Genomic DNA, 12406 nt, shown 5'->3' with positions numbered 1-12406 from the left:
CATCTTAAAATTTCCTTTCTTAATTCAAAAATTTAAATATTCAATAATGTTTTAACAGAATTTTATGAGTCGCAGTTTTCGTGGGTCGATAAACTGATGCCTTTTTTTTTCTTTTGACATGGGGAATATGGTTTTTGCTCTTGGATTCTTGTTTGGTCGGGGTTGCCGTATTGTGCCGTAGAGTGGGGGAAGGAGTAGCCAATTCCTTGACGTCATCAATTTCGTAGACTCTGAGTTGGCTGGAACCGTTGCATTTAAGGCGCGCCCAGTTTACTGCGTCTCTTTCTAAGAAAGGATTTCGACTATCGAGGATCATTTTCTAAACGAATTTACTTTTCGCTTAATATCGTAAAAATGCGTGAAATTGTACATGTTCAAGCTGGCCAGTGTGGTAACCAGATTGGTGCCAAAGTAAGTTTTGAAATTATTTAATTTTACTAAAAATTATGGTTGATTTTACCATTATTGTAATGACCGTACCAAATAGCTTATTAAAGTATCAATTGAAATACATTCTTTTAATTAATAAGTTTCAATCTTAATATCTGTTAATTATTTATGTATATTGTAGTAAAAACTGCATTTTCCTTATGATTTATTCTTGCAATTGTTGCTTATGGGATTTTTTTAGTTGCCGGTTAAAAGAAAATGGCGCTATGTATAAAGCAACTGTCAGTTTCGTTTTAAGCACAAAATATGCTTTTGATATCGACATAATTAAAAGTGTGATGTATTGCTTAGAAAAAAGACAAGTTCTCTAAAGTGAATGAGAAACATTACAAGCCATTTCTAGCTGCTTTTGTGATTCAGTGATTTCTTTTTATTTTTTTACGAAGACTTATGATCATGTTCATTTTGTTAAAAAATTGCATTCAAATTAATTTTTCTGATCGTGTTCAATTAAATTCTTTGTTGCATAGATAAATTCGTTCTTCAGCTAATTTCTTTAATCTCTAAAGAGGAGAAATAAAAACTACCAAATAGGAAGTATTCAGATTCCATTGAAGGGAAACTAAAAACTGGAACAAGAAGCAAAACCGGTTTCGTTGTTTCATATAACCTTTAGTCAATCGTATTTTAAAAATAATAAATACTTGTATGCGACTTTGCGGTTATAAGATTTAGTGCTACCATCAAAATGTAATTTTAATCTTTATATCGTGTTGTCTTTAGCTTTAATCCAGTCCATAAATTGAATTTTTTTTTTTCAGTATTGTATTATGAAGTTTAACATTAAATGCCGTTTTATTGCATAAAAAAATAGCAATGGAGGTTTACTAATGATTTCCTTAATTTTTTTTTTATCCGCTGTACGAGTTGTAGCCGCATTCTCCTTCTCACTCCTTTTGATCTTTATTACCAAATTTAATTTTAGTTTTCTTTTCTGTTTCGCCCCCCCCCCCCAAAGTTTCGGAAAGAATATCTGAGAGCTTGTATCCCCTTGAAAGATTTTCTCGGAACCAAGGTGTGTAATTTTCCATTGAGAGCGAGTTTTTAAATGTTTAGCGCCATTTTGGAAAATCGGCGGCAAAAAAAACCCCGCGCACCGTGTAATTGTAGTAATGTAGATTTATAATAATGTAGATTTTCATATATCATTGTATTAAGTCATTCAACTTCCTATTAACTTTCAGTAAGTAATGTACTTCTGTATAAAGAAGACTTGTAATTTATAATTTAAATAACATTGTCACTGAAAATTGAATAAAAAGCTGCATTTTAAAATAAAATTGTATGCGAAAAATGTAGAGTTTATATTATGACATTGTACTGTTTTCATAAAATGTTCTTTTATAGTTCTGGGAAGTTATTTCTGATGAACATGGCATTGACCCAACTGGTACATATCATGGAGATTCTGACCTTCAATTAGAAAGAATAAATGTGTATTATAATGAAGCTTCAGGTATATCCGACTTAATTTTTCTTGCAGAAGTCACTGACATAAACTTATATTTTAGTATAATTGTATTTTGTTAATTTGTTTATTGTATTTGAATTATTTTTAACAGGAGGAAAGTATGTCCCTCGAGCTATCTTATTGGATTTGGAGCCAGGTACCATGGACTCCGTCCGATCTGGTCCATTTGGTCAGCTCTTCAGACCCGACAACTTCATTTTTGGTAATAATTTATTTGTTTATATTTGAAAATTTCTTATGCATTTAAAAGTAGGCAAAATATTAAGATCGAAAGTACTAATTTAATGTTTCTGTGGCAATTTATTTAATGGTATTGAATCTTTGTATAATATTCTTAGATGAAAGAAATATTTATGGAAAGTCTCCAATGACTACTAGATTTTGCAAATATTTAGTGTTAATATTTTTTTGTTTTTTGTGTATTTTGTTTTCATCTACTTGATTAAGATTGAAATTCTATTATGATTTCTCACTTGTATTTTTTGATGAATTCAGAAAGCCAAGATAAAATATCTATTTTAACTAACTTTTTAAAAGAATTTTTCAAAAATGGCAAATATATACATTAGGCAAAAAATACTAAGAATTTTTTAACAGATTTTAAGCTTCCATAATTTTTCAAGTGTTGCTTAACGCAAAATATACCAGATTCTCTTGTTTTACAAATTTGAAGGGGAAAAAGTGTGCTAGAGAATCTAAGTGTCACCATATTAGAAACCTCTTTAAGAAATGTTGAAAAATGTGTAAATATTTAATTTCTTAAATTAATGTAGTGAATTTTAGTAGGTTTGACTAGATTTTTCCACCTTAGTATCGGAAGTCCAAAAATGGTTTATCTTTATCATTTAAAATTATCTTTGTTATCTATATATATTCCAGATTGATTAGTGTGTGTATTGCATAATTTAATCATGCAGTAGCATAATTAGGCTAATTAATAAAGTATCTTTTTTCAATTAAACATTGTTGTGGGTTTAGAATAGAACTCGATAATCCAGATTATAGATTTTTATATATTGTAACTATATGTTACATTTTAAAAATATGACAAGTTATATCTTTTTCTAGTGTTAGGATCATCAACATGAAATTGTGTTTGGCAGAATTCTGATGTTTAAATGTGTTAAGATTTATTGTATACAATCTGATTTTTCAAATATGAATAGTTAAAACGTTATTAGGATAATAGCCTTTCCTTTGGAACAACTTTTCCTTTTGGAACAACTATGCATCTTTGTCCTATTGGGGTCACATGTTTCCAAGATAGGCGTGGCCTTCTACTATAACTCAACTTCTAAACCCTGTTTTTGTATGCATCCTATTTTATGATTTATCACTGATATTTTTAGCCAATCTTCATATTCCATTATCTGTTTTAATGACTTATTTTTAGTACATTTGAGTTATTTTCATAATTAGATACAGAAATCATCTATTTTAAAAATAAAGTGTTACAAGATTTTTAGTTTCAAACTCCTGTTAATGTTATATACATAAGTAAACATTCTGTGTATTCTTTATTTAAAACTTTGAACAGTAATATTTTTAATTCTTTTCAACTAAATATTTTACTAATGTAACATGATTTTTGTATTGCTGTTGAACACTATAGTAGTAATTTATATAAATAAAACTGACAATTCTATTTTTTGCCTAGAGAAATAGAAAACGTCCATTAAATATTTCTTTGTATTTTTCTTGCAATACTTTGAAGTAAAAAAAATTAATATTGGATACATGATCATTGAAATAATTTGGTCATACAGGTAAATCAAGCACATCATCTACCTAATATTGTATAGTTGTAATTTTCTAAATATGTTGATTGTTTTAAATTTCGTATTGTATTAATTGATGCATTATAACAGATTTTGGAATTTTTTGTACTTTGGCAAGAGCCTAGTACCAGATTCTTTTACTAATTTTTTTTAATTTTATGCATTTTGTCATCAAATATGTTTGCACTTAAGATACAAGAAATATAATTTAAAAAACATAATGGGAAGTAAAGTCTTCTCTATTTTATCTATTAAAATATTTTTATTATTAAGATTTTCTAATGATAACCATTTTAGAATTGCTTATTTCAAACAATCCAGAAGAAATTTATTATTAAAGAACTACCTTCTCATTCTATGATAATATTTTGTAAAGTTTTTTTTGTTCAGTTTTGTATTTAAAAACTTTAAGAAATTATGGAAAATTTCTTAATCTTAAATGATTGATTATCAATCTAAAACTATTAATATTTAGTAGTTTCTTTAGAAAAATTAACTCTTCTATGTAAAGAATTCCTTCATTTTTACTAGATTTTATATTGTATAGTATTTTTATTTTTCGGTACATTAGGATAATGTCATATGTTAAATATTTAGCTTTCAACAATGTATTTTATGCAATTCTTTTTTATATGCAAGCAAATATTTAATTTTGTTCATAAATATAAATCCGAGTGAAATTTAAAGTAATACTTTTGTTGTTGTTAATCTTAATGATAAAACTATTTTAATTCGTGTATAATTATCTTGTAAATATAAGCTGGCCAAGTATTAAAAATCTCTGAAATAACTTTTATTATATAAATACTTTTCAACTTCTCATTACATAATAGATCTGATTTTTTAATTCTTATTGTATTGCTAGTATTTAAAGTCTTGTTAAAAGTAACTTAATATTTAATTAGTAATTTTTTTTAGCAATAAGATTTAAAATATTTCGGATCCAGCATTGGATATTATTTCTAAAGATCTATTTGAATTTTACGTTTTTTATTAATTACAAATGACTTTTAGTAATTAATGAATTATAAATATTTAAAGAGAATTTTCTTAAAGCTCTTTAAAAGACTACCTTTTCTGTTTCTCGCATGTAAATTCAAACAAACCGAATCATTTTCTTTTAGATTAGTTCATACTTCTAATATAAATTGAATATTAATATTGTAATTATAATTGTAATATTAATTTTTTAATTTGGAATTGCTATTTAAAGCATCAAATTTTATTGATTAGATTTTTTTTATTATAAGTCTTAAACTAACATAATTTATTAAATTATATAGTTCTTATATAAAACTTGAAGCCCGTTTATAAGTTGACTGTTATTAGGCTGAATATTTTTTCTTTAATTTTTAATGATTAATACTATTACAATACTTGGAAGAATTCCAATTGTATCTTATTAGGCTTAAAATGAAAATAGTATATTATAATTGGAGCTACCTAATCATATTAGAATGAAAAGTTCTGATATTTCTTAGAAACTAACTTAAAATTTCAGGGTTTTTTCCCCCCTTACTTTTATATGAAATTTATGTTCTCTTGTATTTTAAGAAGCTTAGAATTTTTTAAAAATCTAAATTCAAATGCGAAGTTTTATTTCTTTACTTTAAAAAGGTATTCCGACTCCTAAAGCTACAAGAGATGTTTAAATCGATATTGTTTAAAAAAATTAATATATTTAAATATGTAAACTAGAAATATTAAGGTATCGTATATATTATTTTTTAAGAACAAACTTAATCTAGGTATACTAGCTTCTAAAATGTTCTAGACCATTTTCTTTTTCAAAATTCTAAGCATAAATATTTTTTAAAAAAATTATCATTACAATTTAAAGATTATGAATCTTTATTTTTACAGGTCAGAGTGGAGCTGGTAATAACTGGGCCAAAGGCCATTATACTGAAGGAGCTGAATTAGTTGATACAGTTCTTGATGTTGTAAGAAAAGAATCTGAAAGTTGCGATTGCTTACAAGGATTTCAACTGGCCCATTCTCTTGGTGGAGGAACTGGTTCTGGAATGGGTACTTTACTTATCTCAAAGATTCGTGAAGAATATCCCGATAGAATAATGAACACATTCAGTGTTATGCCATCTCCAAAGGTACTTCTAAATTTGAACTTGTTAAATATTTTTGTCCGTTTTCATTGTTTTTTTTAAAACCTATTCAGAAATGTAAAGTAAAACTAGTCAATTTCATATTTATCAAAATTAACTTTTATTTGTTTTAATAACTATCAAAATTACTTCTCATACGAGATGAAATTTAGATCTTGTATGGCCTGTTTCTTAATGTATTTTAAATTTGTATGATGGATATATTTACATAAATGTATATTGTTAAAAGTTTAATTACAGCTTTAATTTTCTGCTGCTTGTATATAAATAAAATATTTTGTAAATTTGATTACATGTTTTTTTTCTATAAATTAAACACTTTGGGTTGATTATGTAATTTTCTATTTTAAGGATTTTTCTCTATTTTAATTAAATTCTTATAAACTAATCTCTTAAAATTGCAATTATATTCAAATCTTCAGTTTTTAGTCATTCTACGTTTTAAGCTAAAGTCTTATAAACCTATTATATGTTTATTAATTAGAAGTAAAAATTAACTTTAATGTAAATTTAACATTGATTAGGAAAACTAAACTTGTGTAGTAAGATTCAATCGGTTATGGCAAATTTATTTCGAGAATTTCTTGTTGGATTGCAAAATGTTTTATGCAGCTCAGAAAATTTTTATTCAGTTTAAATGCCTTTATATTAGTTTATTTGATCTTCTGTCTTATCTGTTTCGTTGATAAAATTCAAAGCTTATGTAATAACTTTTCTTTCAGGTTTCCGACACAGTTGTAGAACCTTACAATGCTACCCTTTCTGTCCATCAACTAGTTGAGAATACAGATGAAACTTTCTGTATTGACAATGAAGCTTTGTACGATATCTGCTTCAGAACCTTGAAGCTCACAACCCCAACTTATGGAGACCTTAACCATCTTGTATCTGTTACTATGTCCGGTGTTACTACTTGTCTCAGGTTCCCTGGCCAGTTGAATGCTGATTTACGAAAACTTGCTGTCAACATGGTACCATTCCCACGTCTTCACTTCTTTATGCCTGGTTTTGCTCCTTTGACATCCAGAGGTAGCCAGCAGTACCGAGCTCTAACTGTTCCTGAGCTTACCCAACAAATGTTTGATGCCAAGAACATGATGGCTGCTTGTGATCCTAGACATGGACGTTACCTCACTGTTGCCACCATCTTCAGAGGCCGCATGAGCATGAAAGAAGTTGACGAACAAATGTTGAATGTTCAAAACAAGAATAGTAGCTACTTCGTTGAATGGATCCCCAACAATGTTAAAACTGCTGTCTGCGATATCCCACCACGTGGTCTTAAGATGTCTGCCACCTTCATTGGTAACAGCACTGCCATTCAAGAAATCTTCAAGAGAATCTCAGAACAATTTACTGGTATATCTTTATTTTTATACTTCAGAATTTTATTCTTTAATTTTTTATTTTATAAATGTAACATTTGTTTTACTGATATAATTTTCTAGTCTGGAAGCAGTAAATGAAATTAAAACAATGTTTAAAACAATATTGAATTTCTCGTTTTAGCATGCATTCAAATAAAAGTAATCTATTAATGATATCTTAATATTATTAATGATATCTTAATATTATTAATGATATCTTAATATTATTAATGATATCTTAATATTATTAATGATATCTTAATATTATTAATGATATCTTAATATTATTAATGATATCTTAATATTATTAATAATGATATCTTAATATTATTAATGATGATATCTTAATATTATTAATGATGATATCTTAATATTATTAATGATGATATCTTAATATTATTAATGATGATATCTTAATATTATTAATGATGATATCTTAATATTATTAATGATGATATCTTAATATTATTAATGATGATATCTTAATATTGCTAAAAGTAAAGGTATATGAATATTTATCTTTATAACAATCCAATCAAATTTGTATTTAAGAAGCAACTTGGTTTTTTTTTTTTTTTTTTTTGGTGAATATTAAATTTTTAACCTTAGATATATATAAATACATTTATTAAATATAACTTTAAGAATATTTCATTTTTAAACAGTCGACTAGTAAAATTAATATAATACTAAGTTTTCTATAAACGAGTTTGGGGAAATTTTTAAATTTTCTAATAAGTGAATGCTTCTGATCTTTTGATTTTAAAATTTGATTCGATTCTTAATAAAACATTTGCATCTTTTTCTAGCTATGTTCCGTCGTAAGGCTTTCTTGCATTGGTATACTGGAGAAGGTATGGATGAGATGGAATTTACTGAAGCTGAGTCCAATATGAATGATTTGGTCTCTGAATACCAACAATATCAAGAGGCTACTGCTGACGATGAAGGCGAATTTGAAGAAGAGGATGTGGCTAATGAAACTGCCTAAATTTTGACTTTCATAAAATTAACTTATTTTAGAAGTTAATATGCATTTAAAGTGCTTATTGGTTTCTAAGATCCAAAAGTTCAATTTTGTTTAAGCCATTAACCACCGATTTATTGCTGCTGTATAATTTTCTAAAATTGTAATAAATTTTGTTTATGTTTAAATGGTCTTTAGACGACTTCTTCTAGTAACCAAAACATGACATTTTTCTGGAATTCGATTAGCTAAAATTATATAATGAATACTATATTACATTATATTATCTTAAAAATGATATAGATGATATCCATGTTAATTGTTTATATTTTAAATGAATGGAGAAACTGAAAATGAAATCTTATAATTTCATATAACAATTACATAAATAAACTTAAATAATACATTATCCTCTTCTATAAAATTGATTTGATCATTTAGCTTGTTAAATGGTCAATTTTCTTTGACTACAAATAACAAATCTTGTTTTCAATTATCTATACTTTATCTAGATGCAAGTTTGTTATAAATGAAAATAGCTCAAAAATTTTTTACGAAGTTTAAGCACGACGGTATTATTGTTCAACATGAAAGGTAGTGCATAATTAAAACCTGTCTATTAGAGTTGATATTTAGCAACCATAGAATCTTGCAGGTATTTAAGTTGTTTACAAACTTGAATTATTTCTTGGAAGGAGTACTGTATATTTATTAAAACAATTTTTACTAGTGAATTTCTTATTTTTTTTCTATTCTGATTATCGTGTTTCGTCTACTTTTATGACGTCAGTTAGAAATCGGATTTTAAATGATATACTTAAGTATTCTTATTTAGTAAAGAAAAGTACCTTTAAAAGTTAATATTTTAAGGTTTAATATTTCAGTTTGAAAATAAAAATTGTCATTTTAATGAAATTTTAAAGTTAATATTGGTATAATTTGGCATTTTAAAGTATTTCAGGTTATTGATTGGAAATTATGTAATAGGACGGATTTCTACTGTATAGGTTTAGATTTCTTTTGAATATGTTAATAAAACCATGAACCTTAAATTTTTCACATAATTTAAAATGGCAAAAAAAAATTATTAAAGTCTTATCAAATCTTAAAACTTAGAAAATTTCTCTTAGAGCTGTATAAATTATATAAAGCTAGTATATGGTTGTATCGTCTTGATTTCTTAAAATAAAAGGCTTTTTGATTTTCAGTCTTTTTTTCCAACATTAAATAAAACAATTTTTTCTAATTGTTGAATTGAAATTAATTCATTTTTATAAAGTTTAGTATTGCAGAAGTTTAGAAGCCAGTTATTATTTGCTTCATTGTAAATTTCTATTATATTAGTATATATTATATTTTACTCTCCTAACATTCTCATTTTAGAGGCATGTAACTTGTGAAAGAGTTGCTTAAAAATTTGTCCTAAAATCCACCTTAGTGTTTCATAAATAAAATTTCACGATAAATTTTTTTACACTTAAAAAAAAATGTATGCAGATTTGAGACTAGACTAATAGAAAAGGAAGGGACTTTCTTAAGTTATAATTTAATGTAGAATTACATGAATTTTAGTTTAAATGTTTTCCTATAAATATCTTGTTTATATTTTAATGAAATTAGCAATTGTAAGAAATTTTAAATATTCATGTAGTAAAATTGAACTTTCTTAAAGGATGTGTTAACTGAATAGGGACATAAAAAGTTTAAATACTGTGAGTTTTGAATTAATTTTATACTTGTATTTAAATTAATTCTTGCTTATATTTTAGCTGTATCTAAATTAATGTACGAATTCTTAAATTTATATTTGTGGTTTTAAAACGATCTCTTAAGACTTATTAATGCGTGACAGTGCATTACAAAATTTTTTCCAACAGAAAATTGCATCGGCTGCTGTTTTGAGTTTTGATGTTGTATATACAAGATTTTTATTAATATATCTGTAAAGGTTGTAGATGACATTAAAACTAAATCCAAATATTAATGCTACTATAATAATTGTGTGAAGACAAGACAATTAAAGAACAAATTTATGAGTGTTTTAAAGTTCATGTATTTATTTTTCTATGAATATGGTACACTATAATTTACATAAAAGCCCAGATTTATGAAACATTCAGATATATTTTCTATAAAGCCTAGTTGCTTGCTAGTTATAAAACTATTTATAAATAAGATAGTTGATATTTTAAAACAACTTTTCACAATGTCATTTTTTTAATCTGACTTTTCCCTCATTGTTTGTGACACTTTATTCATGGGATTTTAGAGAATTTTTAACTGTGTAAATGGTTTCCCATGGATGACATTTTTTAATTCATACTTCTAATCCTCTAGTGTCTTGAAAGGGTGTTAAAAATTAATATTGATTCTAATTAAATTAATAACAAAGTAGGTTAAAACTAAAAAGCAAGATTATTAAAAACTGAAAAAAAAAAATTAAAATATTTGAAGTAAAAAAATTTTTAAATAAAAAATTATGAAAATAGAAGTAAAAGCTAGATTTGCTGAAAAATTAACAGCTTGGTATATTGTATGAAAGATAATCTCCTAAACATAATTGAAAATACAGTTGAATTATTATTAATTATTCCAATACATTTTATTAGTTTTTAAGATGCTATTAAATGTTTGTTTTATTTTTTATTTTTTTATTTAAGGAACTATGAACTTAATAACAATTTGATCTAATTATTCTGAAGAATGAATTGATGTAAATGAAAAAAAATCAGCATGATACTGGGTATTTAATTGGTAAAATTTTCTACTTATTCAATTATGATTTATAAGGAGAAAAATTGTGCTTGCTATTGCAGTTTTTTAGCTACATAATGTGCCATTAAATGGACTTGCATTTTTAATTATAAAATTTTTGAAAGATATTATTTTGGAAGTTTTTTAAGTTTTCCAGAACAGTGAAAGTATTAAAACTAGTTTTTTACATTGCAAATTAGCAGATGTTATGAAAAATTCTGTTAGAAACATTTCCTTTTAACCACACAATCTTGCTCATGGCTTCATTCTAAAACATATCTGCACAATTTTATATTGTCAGTTCCTATATATTTATATGAGCAATTGATTCTTAACTTGAATCCATATTGTGACACATCTGATTTAAATATGAGTTTTTGAATCATGCTCAAAAATAATTACAATATGAACAATGAGTAAGTTTCTTTGGAAAAGAAAGCTCTGCTCATACTGTTTAAAACCTATGATATCTTCTTGAATAATTTATTTCTCTTATTTTGATAAAGATGTAATTGATATTTTTATTTGTTATAGATAAATTAATCTTAACGCTTTTTTGTTTATAAATAGATTTAATTTTTTTTCTCCATTTGTTACAGATTTGTTCTCCTGAATAATCTGCCAATCGGGTGATTCTGAATGCTTATTTAAAATGTAGATCTTGGATTTCTGTTAATAAGAAAAGTTATTACAATATTATTTTGATGTATAAGAAAGGGATTACAGATCTTGTATGTATTTAATTTGTGATAATATCTATGATTCAATGTTTCATGTTAACAATTGACATTGACAATTTCTAATTATGCGCTTTGAAGCAGTTGATATGTTAAAGTAGCTCAGATTTACTGAGAATCATCAACTATTTCATTAGTTTAATTTAGTTTGATGGCTTCTGGTCAACTATTGTCATCTAAGACTTTCAGTCATAAAAGACATGACGAATGTTTAGACAGAGCACTTGGACTCTATGGTCCTACATCTCCTAGACCTGATAGTTAATTTTATTTATTTCTAATTAAAAAATGCTTTAATATATGGATTGGAATATATATATTGGATATGGATTGGAATATATTGGATAACTTTTAGATATTGTTGGTACATTTGTTTTTTTTTATCTATAAGGGTATTATCATTTAGTGACATAGTATAATTCATTCATTTCTCCTTTCGCTTAACATTCACACACATTCAGTCATAAAAGTTCACCACGGAACTGTTGTTTTAATGCATGCAGAGGGTCTTGTAAGTACACGACAAATATGGGCTCTAGTAAAATAAATTAAAATACGACGCGTGGTGAGCAAACAAAATTTACAAGTGCCTCTACCATTAAAAAAAGCTTTTGTAAAAAAAAAAAAAAAAAAAAAAAAAAAAAAACCTAACAATTTTGAATTATATATAACAAATATTTGGAGTAAATATAAGAATACATTCTGAATTGCCTTTTCATTTCCACATTCGATATTTTTATTCCCATTTCATAATAGAGC

At 25.8% G+C, this 12406-nt stretch overlaps 1 protein-coding gene across 1 annotated transcript; it reads left to right on the top strand.

The window, feature by feature from the left end:
• The first annotated feature begins 251 nt into the window (after positions 1–251).
• LOC129966791 (tubulin beta chain-like) lies at positions 252–8344 on the top strand. Its single transcript, XM_056081354.1, has 6 exons — positions 252–411; positions 1798–1906; positions 2013–2123; positions 5563–5807; positions 6545–7181; positions 7999–8344. The coding sequence occupies exons 1-6, from the start codon at positions 355–357 to the stop codon at positions 8178–8180; spliced, it is 1341 nt and encodes a 446-aa protein (XP_055937329.1). The 5' UTR covers positions 252–354; the 3' UTR covers positions 8181–8344.
• The last annotated feature ends 4062 nt before the right edge of the window (positions 8345–12406 follow it).

Source organism: Argiope bruennichi, chromosome 4 (genome assembly GCF_947563725.1).
Source record: "Argiope bruennichi chromosome 4, qqArgBrue1.1, whole genome shotgun sequence".
Taxonomy (NCBI): domain Eukaryota; kingdom Metazoa; phylum Arthropoda; class Arachnida; order Araneae; family Araneidae; genus Argiope; species Argiope bruennichi.
The sequence above is the reverse complement of the archived record's forward strand: the minus strand, read 5'-3'. Positions and strand labels throughout refer to the sequence as shown.